The sequence below is a fragment of the Merops nubicus genome, unplaced genomic scaffold (assembly GCF_000691845.1).
Source record: "Merops nubicus isolate BGI_N331 unplaced genomic scaffold, ASM69184v1 scaffold7716, whole genome shotgun sequence".
Classification (NCBI taxonomy): domain Eukaryota; kingdom Metazoa; phylum Chordata; class Aves; order Coraciiformes; family Meropidae; genus Merops; species Merops nubicus.
This window is the reverse complement of record NW_008616870.1, coordinates 1-20097: the sequence shown is the minus strand read 5'-3', so window position 1 is coordinate 20097 and position 20097 is coordinate 1. Positions and strand designations below refer to the sequence as shown.

At 37.2% G+C, this 20097-nt stretch overlaps 1 protein-coding gene across 1 annotated transcript in view; it reads right to left on the bottom strand.

The window, feature by feature from the left end:
• The window catches only part of LOC103775496 (collagen alpha-1(XIV) chain), a gene marked incomplete at both ends in the record, with an annotated part of 37807 nt that extends 18510 nt beyond the window's left edge, over positions 1-19297 (bottom strand). The window contains 11 exons of the mRNA XM_008942955.1: positions 144-221; positions 4480-4638; positions 6317-6426; positions 7417-7559; positions 9827-9965; positions 10184-10222; positions 11699-11863; positions 13783-13926; positions 15663-15786; positions 17725-17864; positions 19223-19297. Coding sequence (XP_008941203.1) covers positions 144-221; positions 4480-4638; positions 6317-6426; positions 7417-7559; positions 9827-9965; positions 10184-10222; positions 11699-11863; positions 13783-13926; positions 15663-15786; positions 17725-17864; positions 19223-19297 — 1316 coding nt within the window. The remainder of the gene's footprint in view (positions 1-143; positions 222-4479; positions 4639-6316; positions 6427-7416; positions 7560-9826; positions 9966-10183; positions 10223-11698; positions 11864-13782; positions 13927-15662; positions 15787-17724; positions 17865-19222) is intronic.
• Between the last annotated feature and the right edge of the window lie 800 nt (positions 19298-20097).

Genomic DNA, 20097 nt, shown 5'->3' with positions numbered 1-20097 from the left:
TCAGCAGGACAAGTAATCCAAGCACACTCTGGATTACTGGAGTTTTTTGAAAACTCTGAACTGTCCATTTCCATTAAAACAGTTGTCTTAATAAAGGGGAAAGTAAAAGGTAAATTCTACAGCTATTGAAAGAGGTTTCTTACCAAGCCAGGAAGCTCACAGCACTTGTCTCGATTGGCCCATGAGGTAGCACAAACAATGTCAAACATCTGTAACTGCAACTGTTTCAAAACAAGGGTGATAAACAAGATGACTGTTAGTTGTAAGATCAGTGCAAACTGGAGCCATCAGCAAGAAAAACTACCTTAATTCAAGCACTGGGATTGATCAGAGGAAAGGCTACCGACTTCAAGCAGCTAGCCACAAATACACTAACTTAAATGGTAAAAGTCTTGTGTTCTGACCAATTTATCCAAACTACCAGACATTATATGGACTGAGCAAACTGTGCAAGGTTAAGTGCTGCAGACATTTGTCGGATTATGCCCACCTCCTTGATTAAATTCCTGATTTTGCCCAGTGATGCCTCCTGATACTTTTTTTCTAGCAATGGAGGCATCAAGAAACAGTCAAAAACACAGCTAAACTTTTCAAAACTGAGTGATTTCTCTTAAGCCACTGGTATGGTGCTCAAATTTTATCTGGGGAAAGGTCTCCTGTAGCCTAATACTTACACTGGAGCTGAGCCACAAATAATATTTATCATCTTCTCCAGTATTATTTTACTTTAGAATATGCCCTCTCTTATCCCCAGGCAATGAAATTTTAAGGGTGGTGAAAACCTTGCTCAACACACAACAACATCAAGAACAAAAGAAAACTCCCACCACAGGGAACGTGGTTTGGACAAGAATTTAATCTACAAGGACACACATGTTTGGTAAAAATAATGGCTGCTAGGTACTCAGAACATACTAAAAAGAACTCAGTGGTAAAACCAATTGTCTCCTTTACAGCCTTGAATGGAACAAAGGGGTCTAGAGACACAAGGCTTTCTTCTGTTACTATTTCTATTCTTTTTCCATGCCTCATTTATGTGCATACTGAATAGAGAGGGGAATGGAACAGAACATCCCATTAAATTAACCCCACATGTTAAAAAATGTGAGGAACTGCTAGAGATAGACTCTCTTTGGTACTGCTCCCATTACTGCTTTCAGTGGCATTATTTTAGAACAGAAGAGTGAATTTAAAGACCTTCTTAAATATGCATTGCTTCTAAAGCTGTGAAAATCAGTTACATATGAGCACCTTTGGTCTTGTCTCATTCTTTTTTCCTGATATAACTCAAATATTATCTTATAATCAAAGGAATACTTTCATAGAAATTCCTCTGAAGTGCCAGCAGATTAGCTGGTTGGTAGATATGCTGCACTACAGATGCAAACAGCTGGCTCCACACTAAGCACCTTCAATAGCAGAAATGTGGCATGAGAGCAGCTTTTAAACTCTTGATTTAGCTTCACTAACATCAATCCCAAGTCCCAAAAGTCTGTGTCCCTGGCTATGTCAAATACAACCTGGCTCCATGTGAAGCCAGTTAAAGATCTCTTTGCTACACATCCCAAAGCTACCAAATCTGGGAGGACTCAGCTTCAGCACAGCAGCACATGAAATGTCCACAAACATACTGCTCTGGGATTCAGAATGACCCTGGGCACTTTCAGGACACTACATTTGAGGAAATCAGACGTCCCAGAAAAGGGGTGGAGCAACAGCTGAACTGGTTGTTGCAGAAAGCAGCTGAGGTTCAGAAGTAGTATTGCTGTTTTTTCCATAGCACAGTCCATCCCAAGCTATTCTGTTATCCTGAACACTGAAAGGTTGACAGTATTGACTAAATTTATGCAGAACTACATAGGTGGGTATATGCAATCATTTTCCCTGCATTAGACAAGAGTGATGGAATCCATAGTGATAAAACATGCTGGTGTAAAAGAGCAGACAGACATTCCCTGAATTGCTGTATTCATCATCCTAGTGCTGAATGACTCAGTATTCTTATTTCAAAATATTATGTGGGTTGCTCTGATTCAAGCTAAGTAACTAAACAAAGCTTTCTTTGCTACCATAAAACATTTATTCATAATTCTCTGTTTTCACACTGATTTTGCTTTCTAAATAGACAGCCCTGCAAGTAGACCCAGTAAGATGGAAAACTCTGCCCGTCCTCATCTGATCAGGCTATAGCTCTGCAAAAATTTCTCAAGACCAGAACACATCACACATTACCTTTTTTTACAGTTCATATACACAGAAGTAAACATTTTAAATTTAAAAGAAAAGGAAACAGCAATAAAGAGGAGGTCTGTGAGTTGTAAATAAACAATATTTTAAAGCTTGACTTTTCACTAAATTTGCTGCATGTCATGGTCAGGTGTCATTGCTCTAGCTGGCTGGAGTGTCTAATCCAGAGACACCTCACTATTAAGGGATGTTAAAAGGACTAGGCACCTTTAGCCTAGTACCTTTTTTGTTCTGTCTCTCAGTCTATCTGTCTGGCTCTCTATCTCTATTTCTGCCTAGTCATTCAACTGTTACATACCATATGAATCGATGGGAAAAAAACTTCTGATACAATTATATTCCCTCAAAACTAAAATGTTTTGCAAAATGCAAGTGATTGTACTTATTTTAAAAAAACAAACTAATAATATTCTGACAATGTTAAACTGTTCCATGTGAACAGTCAGAACAAAACATCCACAATTCTATTCCAAAATAACTGCCTGTCTGTTTTTATTTTATTTTAGCATCTCTAAAAGTAAGATTAAAGCATTTAATGAAAATACATTTGATGAAAAAATAACTTTTTGAAACTATGAACAAACCACAATTTTCATATCACTTCAAAACAATTTTTAAAATGTTTTACAAAAAGGAATATTTGTTGCATGCATGTCTTCATGAACCTTTTAAACCTGTGAAGATAATGGCATGGAATAAGTCCCAGTATTCTATTTAATTTTCATTAATTTGTCAAGGCTTCCCTACAATATATATAAATATTTAACACCCATAAAATTCTACAGCAAGGAGTTGCACTGATCTACTACTACCTGTTGCAAGAAGAACCTCTATCCTGTCTCCTATTAGCTTCCCTTTGATGTCTTCTAATTTTTGGAGTAGCAGGAACTAACTCATTCATGCCTTAAATGTGACTATTCACACAAGTTCTACTCAATACTAATAAAATGTGCAGAATGGATCCTTTAAAGAATGGCATTTGGGTGCTTTCTTGACCTGCTTGTAATTTGGCATATGTGGTAATATTTGAAGGCAGTTAAAGAGTACTATGGAGTAAAGAATTTTCATCTTCAGCTACACATTTGTAGTCTTACATCAGTTCTACATTCATCTGAAGAAAATGAAATTTTTCAGTGAGTGGGCAGTCTGACTTGTCTTTATAGATTCCTGGGTTCTAACAAAAAACACCATTTCTTTCCACTTCTTTACAAAGCCTTCTCTAATTCCAAAATTTCCTAACTTCGCCTTTTTCTGTTTCTACTGGAATGTGACTACAAAGGTTTCTCTGTGTAATTGTCTTTACAGCCTTGATATAATTATTATCCATTAGCTTGAGGCCTAAAGGCTCTTTTTAGTATTCAGAGAGACATTCTGAAGGGCTTGTTTTTTACTAAACAAGAGTATTTCCATATAGTAGTGAGTAAGTACATTTTTGAAACCTCATTCCTATTTAAATCAAGACTTGAGATCAAGGTTTGCATTCTCTGCTAAACTCTTTCTAGGGTCGAGAAAGTTCAAAGAAATTAGCACATGCAAAGAAATTAGTACTACGCAGCAGTTTTCCCAAGATCATTGCCAGACTGTCAATTCTTCAACAACTAAATTTACCTGAAAAACCCAAACAAACTTTCTTATATGACATCTGAAGCAAAATGTAAAGACTCCCACAGGTTGCCATGCAAACAGAATGATCATTTACTGCTTCTTGGAGAATAATTTCAGAGAAATGAAAGACTACTTAATCTTGAGGAGAATCATTCACATTCAAAATATTTTATATTATAAAACAACTAGACATACCAAGACAGGGTTTTTTTTGGCTGTCTGTGTTGAACCAGTTCAATTATTGAAGGAACAGACAGTGAGGTTGGGGGCAAATAAGGAGTAAGATGGAATATAAGACATGGGCAATAATTATCATTCAAAACCAAATTATGCCAGGCAAAGGAGCTATAAGTTGTGTTACTCTGTGTAATGAAATTTGGAACTCAAGCCATATCCGAATGTATCGATTTTGTTCACATACGTGTTTGAGAATAACATGTGAATAATGATGAACTAATGATTTCATTCGTTAAAATAACCAAAACTAGATTTTGCCCAAGTTGAGAACTCTTGCAGGCTTTTGCAGAATCTAGGAAATGTTGAAACTTTACACCAACTGCAAAGATCCAAAATACTTGTTTTCAGGACATTTTAAATGGTTCAAAGAATTGTTCTTATTCTACTCACTGGTGCAGAGTTGTCTCTTGGTCCTCTGGATCTGACCATTCTCCCCAGTACTTCTATGCCATCAGAACTAATGTTCCCTGCTGCATTAATGGTCTTCTCGCTCACTTGCTTGCAGTCAATAATTATTTTGGCCGTAGTCTTGCTGATAACAACATGCAACTAAGCAAAAGAAAAGGTGCTTTAACGTACTAAGGAGAACACAGGATATATTAATTACCAGGGAAAAGGAGGCATTTTTTGAAATGAGCTCCTAGCTCCATGTTTGCTAACAAAACTCAAGAGATAAGCCATGGCAAATAAACTAGATGACCTCTAGAGGTCCTTTCCAACCTGAATTATTCTGTGATTCTAATCTGTTTAATGAATTTAGCTTATTTTTATGCTTATGGAACATCTGTATACAAATTAGCATTTTATATCATTTATTTGGTAAGAAAATAATATATTCCTGACAGAAGATTTACACAACGTTCATATACCACCCAGATCCCAAAGAACCCTTGATTTATGTAGTCAGTAATAATTCCTGGGCCTTGTACAATCCTGCTATGTAGCATTGGCTTTCACCAATACATCCTTTATAGCCACTTGCAAAAGCCAAAACTAAGCAGTAAATTTTACCCTGTAAATTAAAACTTAAGGTAAACATATAGCAAAAGCTTTGGCAGTGAAGCTTTTACAGAAAAATAAATTAGATCACATCAAATGCGATACAGAAAAGCAGAGCATGCAACAAATTTACTTCCTTCTGCCTTGACACACCCTGATGTCCATTGCTGATGCAGCAAATACACACCCACAGAAAGGGCAACCCTGGTCACAATTGTCCTGTCACGAGCAAACTAAACACTCAGTTAGGTGAAGGAAAGAACACTTTTTCTGGGGAGGGAGATCAGATGAAGAGCTGACCAACATGCAATATCTTCTTTATACCAGTACAGTATGTTGAGATTGGAGCCCAAGGTGAGAGAATGACAGGAAAAAGTTCTGTAGCTGTTTTGTCTCGACTCAGCTGGAACTAAATAACTGAAAAGCTGCTATGAATTTGGTCTCCTGCACCTTTCAAACACATGTATAGCAGGGATCATTATTCAAAATGGTGAAAAATGCTTAAGAGAATTTGCTAAAGCCTCATATATACCTCTAAAGCACAACCTAAAAGAGTCAGAGCCCAGCTCTGACCTACCTTCCCCTTTCTCACTCCATCAATTAAAAATGAAGTACAGAAGAGTTAAGCTCTATAAATACTATCCCTTAATTCAGAGTCTCCTCTTTTTGTTTAGGAAAGATAAAAACATAAGGAATAAAGTGAACAAAAAAAGCACTTTCTCCAACAAATATGTGCTACAATCCCAAGACTACTTCATCTGCTTTTGAAAAGAATGTCATGAGTTCTCTAACAGCCAAGAAAAGTTCAACACATTTTAAGGGCTATGCTGTGCTTAAAATCACAACTCTGGTCAAAAGAAGCATATTTTTTTTCTTTTTTCTGGACCTTTAATTTTCCTTTTGAGTGGCATTTCCAATCCAAACTTTAAAAGGAAAAGCTGATGTATTTCTAAATTATTTTTCAAGGCAAATATTTTTAAGCAACTCTAAAATACAGGCACAAAGCGTGAGACAGAAGTTAATCCCAGCTTCATCATTAAAACTATAATTTGTCTAATGTTAATTCAATATTGCAAAGAAACTTAAGAGAGTTTGGTAGATGATTTTGAATATGCAAAGTACATTTCTTTTGGCAGTGGTTGACCACATGAAAGAAGATTTCAGAACATGAGAATCTCCCAAACCTTTATCCAGAGTGCTTTTTCCCCCCCCTACTACCATTACTAACCTTATGAAAACTCCCATAAAATATCTTTCTTATTTCAGGACCTTCAAAAGTCACAGTTTGAAAATCTCCTTTGTAGTCGTAGTTAAAGAAAGTCAGAGTTTTACCACCATCTGTGTAAGAATAAAAAAAATAAGGGCTCTGTGTTAGAGGAAGAAAAGGCCTGGTACATTTTATAGTTCAAATCAATGTTCTTAACAGTCTTTTCCAAGTTAAGTGATTCTATGACTATTTGAAAGGGTCAGTTTTCTGTTTAACAAAGAAGACCAGAGACGTCAGATCCAATGTTAGCAAAACACATTCACAAGTGATATACTGATGAGGAAGTAAGAAGTTTTTCCCGGTGTGACAGGAAGGTTGGGCCAACAGCCTACCTTCCTCATGTTGACCTGATCCTACGCTCCCACTAGTTCTCTGTGGGACTTGAACAAGCGAAGGAGACATGGATCCTCAAGCTAGCTAAATGCCTAATTCCCACCTATTTCAAGGTGATGTATCTAAAAAATTCTAGGAAAGAGAGAAAGATAAGCACCAATATATCTCTTTTAAAATTGGCAGCTATAAAGAACAGCTATCGTATTTACATCTTTTCAACAGTAAATATGAAAGCCTTCAAAATTATAATGTATGTTTTACAGTTGTGAAGTCACACCAGGGAGAAATTAAAAGAGTCACGAAGAGTTCATATGTCTTGCTCTAAGTCTGCTATCCACCAGACTGCACTGCCTCTATGCAGATTGTACTGTCAGTACCACTGGCATATATGAAGACAGATTTTATTACAACCTGATTCAGAGCAGTGGAAATTTTAAAAGCAAGTGTGTAGCTCCATTACTTCAGTTTACACCTAGTACTGCTCTTTGGATTTCAGTTTCTTTCCTCCCAGTTTAGAGCAGTGAAGTCAAAATTTGACTACAAATTTGAACTCCAAATTAAAGTCAGTTGAATTAAATCCAAAAAATATCCAGCAGAGACTGTCACCTTCCAGATTCAGGTAGTGGTACTGGCAGCAAAATAAAATTCTGATATTCATAAATCTAGACACAGAATGAATAATTTATACAGTTAAAGGAGAAGTCATTGATAAAATGCAGAATACATACTATCTAAAATAACTCCCACCAGTGGTTCATATCCTTCATTTAAAATCTCCCAAAGAGCAAATGGCTCCTGAGGTGTGTCAGGGAGTATACGAAAGAGAAACGTAATGGTGTAATCAGAAGGCAGACCTTCAGGATGTAAATACCTGTAAGAGAAAAAAAATGTCTTTTAAACTAAAACAAACATTAAATCTGGTGGGTTTACTCACCAGCTGTTCACTTAACACGCTTTCTATTACTTTGTGTATTTCTTTGAAAATCAAGACTAAGAAACATTATGAATAAGTGTTTTCAAAATCTATTCAACTAGGTAACTATCAAAAGAATACTTATAAAGAAAGGAGAAATCATCTTTTTGCTTAAAATTTCAAAATTTACCTTTTTTTTTTTTTAATTTGAATATCAAATTGCAGGTCAGTTTGAAGTTGAAATTAATTCTATCAAAAGCTTTTTAAAAATAGCAACCACTTGTAAGACCTTTGCTATTGTCCGATTTAACAGAGAATGAAAACAGTAGTTGCTTGCAAGACCAATCTCAACAGATAACGTCCTTTGTCATTAAACTATTCACTAATGGATAGGAATTAAGACTGACAGACTGTATAAGAAGCTTTACAAATTATAGAGAATGTAGTTTATACATTTCAAATCCAAGATATAAGAAAGTGAAGTCAGAACAGATCACACATACAGAAATACTGTTCTCGTAGAGTTTTTGCAGAAGACAGAGGAAGTTTATGATATAAAAGATAAGGTATTTTATGCCCTTTCCTAAAATTTGTTATTTAGCATTTCAAATTTAATTTCACCTTTCATTGTCAAATCCCAAAGTGGACATTTGGACAAGTGTCTGAAATGACTGACTTTATTTTGAAAATGTTAATTACCCTGATGCCTTAAAATCATAGTAAAGAGATCTGAAAGAAGCCTGAAGAGGTTATAGAGGTTATTTAATTTCTTTTTCCCAAACATGACCCACGCTTTCTGAAATGTTTCTGGCACATATAAGATGTATAGATATGAATCATGCTGGAAAAGAAGCTAAATGTATTATATAATCAACAAATTCTGCACAGTGTCTCTAGATGATCAAACGTGATGATAAACTGCACATTTCCCACAGAGAAAAGAGAGTGAGCTCAGCAGGTGTAAGAACAAAGGCTTACAGTATGCTCATTGTATGAAGTGCAAATGAAAGAATATTCAACAAGCAGGGTGAGGGTAAGAACAAAGATTGGGGATACAGAGTTCAAAAAGTAGAATAACATTAATGACATTCCATGCACAGATGAGATGAGAAGAACAAGTAATGTTATTCAGACATACCTGTAGATCATCAAGAGAAAAGTGTTCTCTGAACCATGAAAAGGAGTGAAAGCCTAACGAAGCAGTAAGGTTGGGCTGGGGTGTCAGCTAGAGAAGAGCATATAAATGCAGCAGATCCCATTAGAAAGAAGCAGAAAGGGAAAATGAAGCAAGAAATTCTATTCCCTGAAAATTCTAGTCCAGCTAGACCCAGAAGGAAACTAAACACAATGATATGAAATAGCTCCAAGAAGTTTAGCTCCAACTGGGACACAACAGGATAATCACACAAAAAGAATAAGATGAGATCTAACATAAACCTTAAAAATAATTTCCCATCACTTTTCTTTCTTATTTATCTCAGCAAAACAATACTCTTTGTTACATCTTCCCATCTTTAATCAGCAGGTCCACAGCTTTTCTCTGGTGCCACTTGATACAAAGAGGGAGACTGGACTGAGAGGAACCACACATAACATACACACTGTTCATAGAATAAATGGAGCATTTCCATCACTTAATCTCTAAGGGATGACTCTAAAAGTTCATTGGGAGGTTTCTTCATTGCCTCCTCCATCTCTCTGCCAGCACACGGTCCTTGTGACTGAATAATGTCCCAGCACCCAGGAAGGCACCAGATGGTGTTCATAGATACTCATTTTAGCATAAGCAGATAATCTTCCAGTGTAATCAGTGAATGGACACAGATTGAAGTGAAACTGACTGGGGACAGCTAAAGCAGGTTCTCATTCTGACCCCCCATTCTACATTCTACACTCTGTGAGAATTCAAATCACATTCCAGCCACACTTTCACAGTGCCTGAAATTCCTAGGTGCTAAACTGGCAGAAGCCTGAAACTGACTCATGTAGGAAACAGAAAATAGCCAATAGGCTTACGTACTGTTAGTCACAATTGCTATTTTTGAATCAAAGTGATTGAGGACTCAGGGCACCAAACATTCTTCCCATATCTTAGTATAATGTATATACATATACTAGCATCTCTGCTCTTCTGATGTTTTAATCCTGGTCCCTGAAATGAATAATTGCCTGCACTGGACAATCATCTTTGTGTGTTTTATGAATATTTATACGTTAATACATACTTGGTAGGCTGGGATACCAGGGCATCCTTGTGCAGTCTGTAACATGGGTAAACATTAAATGTACCAGGCTCCATCGAAACCCCTTCCACAGCTGAAAACTCCTTTTCAACCAAACCAAACAGTTCCATCATTTTAAATCCTGGGAGGGGTCAAAATAAACATTCTCTTAATTGGAATTAATAAACATTACCGGAAAAAAAAAAAAAAGACACAGCCAGTTGCATTAAAGAGTTTCATATCACCATCTGTCTAACAGCTGTTAGCATAAAGGGAATGTTATTGCTTAATATTGTGAAAATCAGGTAATGAAAATGATTACATAGATCAGGAACAAAAATGAACACAAAAATACTGTACCTGCAAAATTGTTGCCGTCTTTAACTACCAATGGGCAGGCTGGAAAAGAAGGAAAGGTACAGTTAAGGATATAAGAGATTTCCCACTGGGTCAGAACAATGACCAACAAGCCCAGTATTCTATCCCCAACAGCAGCAAAAGGAGATGCTGTTTAGGGAGGTAATGTGAACCTGGCCACTTTCTACTCCATTCAATTGATGCTTCTCAGGACCCACAAGAGTTGTAGCAAAGATGATAAAGGGCACAGCCCACTGTGTTCCACAGAAAATCCTTTTATGTATCTGCTGTCCATGAATTTGTCTAATCCTTCTATGAATTTGCCTTTGCAACCCCTTTTTGCAACAAATTCATTGTCTGTTGCATAAAAATGTGTGTCTTGTGTTGGGTTTTAACCAAGTGCTCCCTAGTTCTCCATTTCTGAGCACCTCCAGACTAGCTCTAGCTCAAGTTCAACTATTTTAGCTGGCATTCGCTGCACCTTTTCACATGATAGCCTTCCTGAGTAACAGAGACCGAAGTTGTACACAGTACTGAAGACGTGTGCACTGACTTTAAATTGCTGTAAATCTGTTTTACATTTTTCTTCTGGAAGGGAAGAAAGCACACTAATCTCTTCCAGGAAAGCTGCCCCAGGAAGTCAATAGGTCAGATGTAGGGTGTTGAACATGCCACCCCAGGATACTCCTATTCAGACATCACTTTTAGAATACAGGCACAAGTGACCAATAAATGCTACTATTGAGTATCCTCAACATTCAAAGTTCTCTTCACCACTTGAGGTACAGTTTATAGTCAGAACCAAAGAAGTGATGGGACACAAGCAATATATTTTTGTTCAGCAGCTCTGATAACTCATGCACAAGGACTCCTTACAACCACAAATGATTAATATCAGCTATACACTGCTTACTTCCTGGCTTTTGTACATAAGGAAACATACTCAGGGCACACACCTAAAAGCATGTGAAATTCACCTCTGACCATTAGATGCTGTTCCAGAATGCCCTTCCCTTCATTTTCATAAGTCTGAAGTGTGGCATTTTGGCAAATTTCAAAGAATTTGGCCGTGTTTTGTACTTTTCCTTAGGCTACAACTCTTCTACTTTCTCTGATTTGACAAACATTAATGAGCATCTCTCCGTTAAAAAATCTACCATGTGCTCTGAATAATAACAAATGCACTAACTCTACTCTTATAGATGTCTAAAGTAGCCTGGGAAATAAAATAAAATTAACTTTTTATGACTAAATTCTGAATAATTAACAATGTTTCAAATCTAAAATTAGTTTTCAACAACCAATGGATCTATTTTGGATTTACAGCAAACAACCGTTATTTTGAAGTCACAACACCTTTGTTTCCTTATATTTTTTTAAATAATATTAGAGTTATAATACCAGCAGTAAACCATGTTAAGAAGATCAAGAATACATTTTAATAGCACAATGTTACAACCCCCCTCCAGTATTTAGCATTTATTATTTTAGAAGCAAGTATAAGTCAAAATGGCTAACTTGCTGATGCAGTTTCACAAACAAAAGTGATCAGCTCATCTTCAATCTTTGTAAAGGCATCGAAGTCATCCACAAAGAAGACATGTCTTTCACTGGGCTTGCTTCCAATATTAACCAACTCTGAATAGTCAGCATCAGCTACTCCAATAGCAAAAAAGCTGAAACCTGTAAACCAAAAAATAAGACTCTTGTGAGTCACTCATTTAGAGTGGAAATACAATATGAACACAATTGTATTTTTACTGGCTCCTTTCCTGCTTAAATACAACAGTGGAAATTCTATTATTACCCACTAACACAAGAAAATTCATGCATGTAATTTAAAATAAAGACACTGTATTCTCTGTGAGATATTTATTTTGGCTGTTTATGCTTAATCAATTAAACAAAGTTAATGCTTTTTTTCTTGAAGACATATAAGACTACTCAGTAGTTTAAAGTTTTCACGAATATTTAAATGCTTTTCTAGCTTAATGCTATACTGTACACAAAATATAATGTACACAAAAATATCAATGTATCAAGTATATCATAAACACAAAGCACAGAAATTAATTTCCTGTAGATCTATTACAGATTTTAGTCTGTGCCATGTATTAATCAGAATTTTGAAGCCATTGTTGCTTCATGAGTGAACACTGAAATAAACGAAATATATTCTGCATGAATGCATTTTAAAATTTGAGCCTGACTTCAAAGATTTAAATGAAACGTAAATTGTATCTTATATGTTTGAGGAGCAGCAAACTAGCTAAAAGTTGTTCAACTTTTGACATTCAATAAAAGATAAAGAAATCTGTCTACATCAGGCTGAATATTGCTAATGGACATACTGTTCTTGCATGGCTCAGTCCCAAATTTACTCGAGTCAAATAATATTGGCTTTCAGTTTGAGGTCCAGGGGCATTCATCACCTTCTACAGAGCTTTTAGCATAACAAAATTTTGAGTTAGTATATTATAACAGTATCTTCATGTTTCATCCAATATCAGCACCTCTTCATGCCTGCCTCTGGCACAGACACAAGGCAGTACCTGCTCCAGCCTGTCTGCAGCCCAAACATGCAGCACACACAAAAGGAAATGGGAGAGAGGAAGACGTTTGTCCGAGGTGAGACAACCCAGTCAGCAACTGAATCACCACTATACACCTTTTCTCCTCTTGAGACTGTTGCCAGTCTAATAGCTAATAAGGCAACTGGAAGACATACCTGACAGTGGAACATTTCTTGTTCAGCTTAGACTCCAATTTATTCAGCAGTATGGGGTTTTCTTGATTGCCACTTAGACAAGTACTACTATTTTGTGGTACGATTTTACTTATTAAGGCACTGCCTCCAGCATCTAGCAATAACACAAGCAGGCAGCCCAGCTCAACCCAGTCTGCACTGGGTTTCAGGAATCAGTGATATACACTGGTAACTTCATAGCTGCCGAAGTTGAATGGCAAATAAAAAAACACAAATGTAATTTCTTCTCAGATCTCCTCACAATAAAAGCATGATAGCTGTTTAATTCCATCCTTTGGGTTGTTCTGTGTTTTGAATCAAACCTCAGTAGCAGATATTTCTACAACTCACCCAGTTCTCATGCTTAGACTGACAATGCTGTGTGGCTACTTAAAACACTAAAATTTGTGCTTTAAAAAAATTCCTAAAGATAATTAATGCAACATGAGAGCAAAAAAGAACGAGTAAAAGAACATATGAAAGAATTTTCAAAGGACCTCTCGTATAGGAAAAAAAACATTTCAGTTTGCTGGAAACCACAAGACTACACTTCATACATGACAGTCCAGATTCCCAGGATCATGTCCTCTAAATTCTTTATCATGGGAGCAATTCCATTGACTACTACATGACACTACCTCTGAAATGAAAAATAACAGCATTCATTGCCAAAAAAAATGAGAATTTATCTTTAATATGGTGATATTATGAGTTTCTCAGCAATTTGTGTCAGTTTTCTTTAAACCAGGAAAACTTCCTGGAGCAAAAGTTACCCTTATCTCATGTCCACACTTACCTAGTCATAATTAATGAGAAAAAGGAAGATGTTAATAGTTCTTAAAACTACATATCTTACCATCTAGTTGCATTTCTCTGGAGACTTTGTTCACATCATCCTGTGATCGCCCATCAGTAATGACAACCAAAACCTTTGGAATACCCCTTCTCATGCCTGCCTCTCCAGTAAATAAGAATTCTCTTGCATGTTTAATGGCTTTGCCTGAAACAGAAAGAATTGACAACATACTTTCATTGTGACATAAATCAAATTTCTTTTGGCTTCTCATATCATATGTTAGATGCAGATAAAAAGAGAAATCTGTTGGGTCTTGAGAAGTCTGTAAATTAATGTATTCTGTAGTTATTAAAATAGAGATTTAGAAGTGTAATTTTGGCCCTAACCTTTTAGAATTTGATAGCTTCAGCCATCTCTTTTTGTTCTGGTTTGACTTAGAACAGAACTAATTCTGTTCAGTGATTTTACTTTTGAGCTCTGTCCTTGTATCTGAAGCTAATGGTGTAATTTTGCAGATAGTGTCTGCTTCGAGCAACAGTAATGCTTTGGAGTTACTACCAAGGACTAGCATGCAGAAAGACTCTTGCTTATACTTGCTCCTGTGCAGACCAAGGTCACTGCTAAATCTTGTGTACCACAGTGGGAGTGCAGAAAGTAAAAAGCTGCACCCGCGGGAAGGAGCTGGCAGGACAGGTGACCCTAAACTGACCAGCGAGGGATTCCATCCCATACACATCATATTCAGTATAAAGCTGAGGGATCACGAGGGTCAAGCCTCTTTTTCAACAACTGGTGTCTGAGGAGAACTCTGTTCATTCTGCATCTGATCCCAGTCTGTGCATTCCTGAATCCAGTTGCAGAATCCAGCTCCTGAATCCAGTTCTTGTCTGCTTCTGAGTTGGTTTTGAATTGTGGGCTTGGTTTCGATCCTGATTTAGTATACAGTTTTATTTCTTGTTTTATTTATTTATTTATTAATAAAGCCGTTTTAGTTTTGTTTTTCAGCCCATAAATCTCTCTCCCTTACTCCGTTTCTCTCTTCCTTATGGAAGATAGAAGGTTTAGAGAGAGCCTCTGTCACTTGCCTGGTGGCCAGCCCAGCCCCTAACTCTTGACAGTTTTTCAATCCAGAAGGTGAAGATCGAGAACATGACATGTGTGAGAAAGGGCATTCTGTGTAGGTTAGGGATAGCAAAATCTTCCCTGATTGGATTGTAGGGCACAGGCCAGGTAACAACTTAAAGTGCCACTGTATTATTTTCCTGAGCAAATGGAAAATGTGTTACTTTGATACTACTGAGATTGGATTCGATGCAAGAGCTGCAGGAAATTTCCGTGCAGTTTGAGAATAATAAAACACGGTTTCCAACTAAAACAGATTTTAACCTTTTCAGCACTCATCTTTAATTTCTTCACATCAGAGAACTATGTTATGGGATTAATTAAAAAGCAGCTACATTCAGTTAACAGACATCTTCCCCCAGCCCAGTCATAAACATACCCCTGAGGCTTAACTGTCCTGGCTTATAACCAAACAGACCCTCCACCCTGTCTGCTGTTTTCTATATCCTCTGCAAGCTCCTTCCCACTTTCTCCCCATTGCCACTTTTCAACTTGTCAAGCTCTATTTCGTATTACTCCCCATTCCACCTTCCACAACCCCCAAAGTCATTCACTACTGCCTAGATGCCTCTCTTTCTCCCTGATCCTTGACATCATTGTTGGTCAGAGGGGTGGATGTCCAGCAATAGGGGGTGAAGGGTGTAAACTGTAGATTATGAAGACTTTCTAACTTCAAATCTCAACCTTTCATGTCCAGTGTGGAGATATCATGTTCTCACTGGTTTTGCACTGATAGATGAAACCACTTAGTAAATGGGAAAGAAATCCTGCAGAGTGCCAAGGAGAAAAACTGGCATCAAAATCATGAACTTTCTCACCTGTTTTTGTATTTCCTCCTTTGTAGGCTATCTGCTGAATAGCTTCAAGAAGAGTCTCTTTTGTTTTGTATGCATTCAATTTAAATTCTGTCCTGGGATCATCACTGAACTGAATTATTGCAACCTGTGCACACACAAGATGTGTTCATTACTAAGGCATCACTCAGTGTACAAGCAAAAAGTGAACCAGTGCATTTAAAACAAGGATTTATCTTGTAACTTTGCTTTGTCCTTAAAGCCAGATTTTTTTCACTCTTTAAGAAGCTTTCACTAAATAAATCTTAACTTTATTCTCTAGTCTTGGCAACCCTCTAGCACTTTCTGGTTTCATTTTGCAGCAAACAGGATGGGAAAAGTAATACCCACTTTGGCAAAAGCAGTCTCAGTTGAGCCCAAAAGCAAAATCCTATTACAGCTGCTCACACGTGTACAGTTACTCATACACAGAACTGCAGGGACTTTATTCACTCTCCACAAATTAATAGCTGCATATAAGTAACTTAAGTTAGGGAGCAATACTGAAGAAAGTAATAGAAAGATGCAATAACGGATTCCGAAATATTCATAGAACCGTAGAATTGTTTAGGTTGGAAAAGACATTTAAGATCACTGAGTCCAAACACTAACCTAACACTGCCAGGATCATTGCTAAACCATTCCTAAGCACCGTAACTACACAACTTTTAAAGACATTCAGGGATGGTGATTCAGACACCTCCCTGGGCAGCCTGTTCCAGTGCTTGATAACCCTTTCAGAGAAGAAATTTTTCCTAATAGCCAATCTAAACGTCCCCTGGTGCAACTTGTGGCCATTTCATCATCCTACGACTTGTTACTTGTGAGAACAGACCAGCACCCACCTCTCTACAACCTCCTTTTAGGGAGTTGTAGAGAGCAAAAAGATCTCCCCTGAGCTTCCTCTTCTTCAGACTAGACAGACCCAGTTCCCTCAGCTTCTCTTCACCAGCTTTGTTGCCCTTCTCTGGACTAGTTCCAGCACCTCAAGGTCTTTCTTATACTGAAGTGCCCAAAACTGAATCCAGTATTCAAGGCAATGCCTCACAAGTGCCAAGTACAGGGGCATAATCACTTCCCCGTCCTGCTGGTTACACTATTTCTGACATTAGCCAGGCTGCTGCTGGCCTTCTTGGCCACCTGGGCACACTGATGGCTCATTTTAGCAGTTGTTGATCAGTGTCTCCAGGTGCCTTTCCACCAGGCAGCTTTCCAGCCACTATTGCCTCTCCCAGATATGATTCTACATGAGTCCAGACCCTATACGAGACACCAAAACCCTATAACTCACAAAACATACATAGAATTTCATATCCTGTATGGGGTGTCCCTAATTTAAAAGGAGCTATTCACATACTTAAGCTTAAGCGTGTGCATAAATTTCTGAAGCACTATAGACTACATTCTGGAAAAATAACTGTATAGCAAGAAACAACAAAACCTGAGCATTCTCCAGGGCTTGAACAAGTTAAAAGTAATTTTCAATGCAATCTGAAACTGCATATGATACAGGTAACATTTAAAGCAGTATATATTTGCCAATAACCTTTTCTGGAGCTTAATCAAACATTCCTCTACACAAATACATAAATAGAACAATAACCGTAAATACTGTGTTTTATTTCAAGCACTGTAGATTCTTTAGAGTATGTGATTTTAAATAAATTCACCTTTAATTTTCCTTATCAAGATCATTTTTCACTTGCTTAGAAATAATCAGCATAGTGATTATTTCTAAACATTATTTCAATAATGTTTCAACATTATTTCAATACCAAAAACATTAACACAACTTAAATCTCACTAGAATGATTTAGAGGGGACTCAAATGATACTTAGCCTTCATGCTAGAATTCATATAATGAATTTCACCATATGGCGTGTATAAAAGAAGATATCAGAAAAAAATTGCTCTCCTACAGCAGATTATATTTTCAAAAGAACTGTGAAATGATGTCAATCACTTTGTGATTCATTTCACTTCTGGTGCTTGTCTAAAATACCCTGTTGAGTTCATGCACTCTCCATCTAGCTATATGTTGATTACCTGTGTTCCATCAGGACCAATCTTATCCAAAGCTCCAACAGTGCTATAGAGAAAGCTAATTATTTTATTGAAATTGTCATCTCCAATACTCCATGACCCATCCACCAGGAATGCTAGGTCAGCTTTGGCTGCTTTGCACACTGAAAAAGAAAAGTATTTTAGAATTAGAGCAATGCCTCAGCCTCTCCTCATGAAATCTCATAAATCACTTAAGAAAATGCAACTGTCATGAAAGGCTCTTATTTAATGTTAGTTAATAAGGCTTTAGGAAATAGATCTGCTGACAATGACTTCAGTGCAGGTGCAGAACCAGTTGAGCTCTGCAAGGGGTGCATGGTCTGCACTGACAGATCCTATCACAGAATGAACTTCAAGTCCTAACAGTTCTTTAAAAATCTGTCTAAACATTGCTGGTTTTATTTTGCTTGTTAAGTAAAGTCACACGAACTAAGACAACCTCAAACTGCCATCATGACACAGTAAGAAAGATGAGAGAATCTCAACTGTGGAGGCTCCCAGCAGGAAACTATTCTGTTCAGAAAGTTACCCTAAGGTCTGTAGTGCCTAACGCTCACCCCTAACTGCACTACTTAGGAGCAGCACAGCTTTCCCCCATCTCGTCTTATTCCAGCATGCTCTTATGCAAAGTGGCCTGCAGAGCTGTGCACCTGCTCACACAAGTTCCTCACCCTTTCATGGGAACTGGGAACATTAAACACTTTACAGAATCCCAGTGTCCTGCTTGTGTCAGAAACAGTCTCAAAGCAAAGGTACGTTTTTTCAACACATTTCATCTTGAAGAATAATATTCATCTAAATTCAGAGAATAGGACAGGAAGATATATATACCTTTATTTATCATTTTCTGTTATTACTCCTTGGATTAAAAAAAGTCCAAACCATCTGCTACTATGCAGTTCTAAAACACATAGGTAGAGTCTTTTTTTATCTGCATTTATGGATTAAATGCTCAATTACTGTATGTCAGTTTGGTCCACCAACTTCAAGCTGACACATTCGACCCTCAGTCTCTAATAGTAATGCTCCCCTCAAATATTTATGAGACTCTGTACAAAACACTACATGTTCAAATAATAAATAAAAGAAAGTCTACATTTTTAGAGAGAGAAGAGATTGAACATGACCAACACTTTTCTCACTAGTTAAAGTAGAAATTAATTTATTTTTTTTTTAAATCACACTGCCTTATAGGTTTCATTATCCTCAGATGTCTGCTTCAGTTGCAAAATACGTGTGGTTTAGGAGCTCTGGAAAAAGGAAATCTCATACATATTAACCCTCCTTCCTGCAAATTTCAACAATAAAATAATGATATCGTATTTTTGGCTCATTAAATTTAAGCCAGCTGCCTTAACAGTGTCACTGTAGCAAATGCATTTAGAAATCAGATCCCCACAAGTCTAAAGTAGTGTCAGAAGCAGAAAAACACTGCATTGACACCTCAAAACTATTATAAACCCTAACATGCAGCACTTACCCTCTTTTGCAGGAGGGATTGTAGGTGGCGGAGGTGGTGTTGAAGGTGTTGTTGGTGGTTGAGTTGGAAAAGGTACTGAAGAATGAAAGGAAAGAATATTAAAAAATGCTAAAATTAAAAGCCAAATTTATGTTGTCTATATTAAATACAGCATTTTCCACTCATCTCCACATTTAAAATTCATTATCTCTAATCAACTAGTTATGCAGTTGGAAGGAAATGTAGGGAGCTCATTCATGTGATGTCCACCTCTACTGATACCTAGAAAAGGATAGTATTGTTACCAAGCAAGTAATGGTTGCATTTCAGTGTGAATGATACAATGACACAACTGAACTACTACTGGAACTGCCTCTTTTTGGGTTTCCCCAGTGTAGCAGACCATGTGGCAGCCCTATTCTTCACCTAGTATCCATAGTTCATTTTGTAAAGTCAGTATCCTTTTACTTTCTGACCACAGTCAGTTCTTAGTCACACAAAACAGGTATCTACCCACCTTGGAAGAAAGAAGAGATTAGGCCTGCAATCCAAAATACAAAGAGATAGTCCAAAATTAAGCCACTGTCTGTATGCAGTACAGATGACAGACGCCCCTGTCCTGAATTCAGTGGAAGGTGCTGTTCTGTTTCCAGCTAGAAATGCAGTTCCAACCACAAGCCTACAGGCCTGTGGCTTTGTTGCCTGCAGAAATATCTAAGATTATTTTTTAAGAGTTTCTGAAAACTGTCTCACTCCTCTTGTGAAGACAAGTTTTGGATTATTCTGGGCCAGGGCAACCACTATTACTAATACAGGCTGGGAGATGACATGCTAGAGAGAGCAGTCCTTTAGAAAAAGACCTGGGGGTATGAAATGCTGGGGTTTGAAGCCCGAGC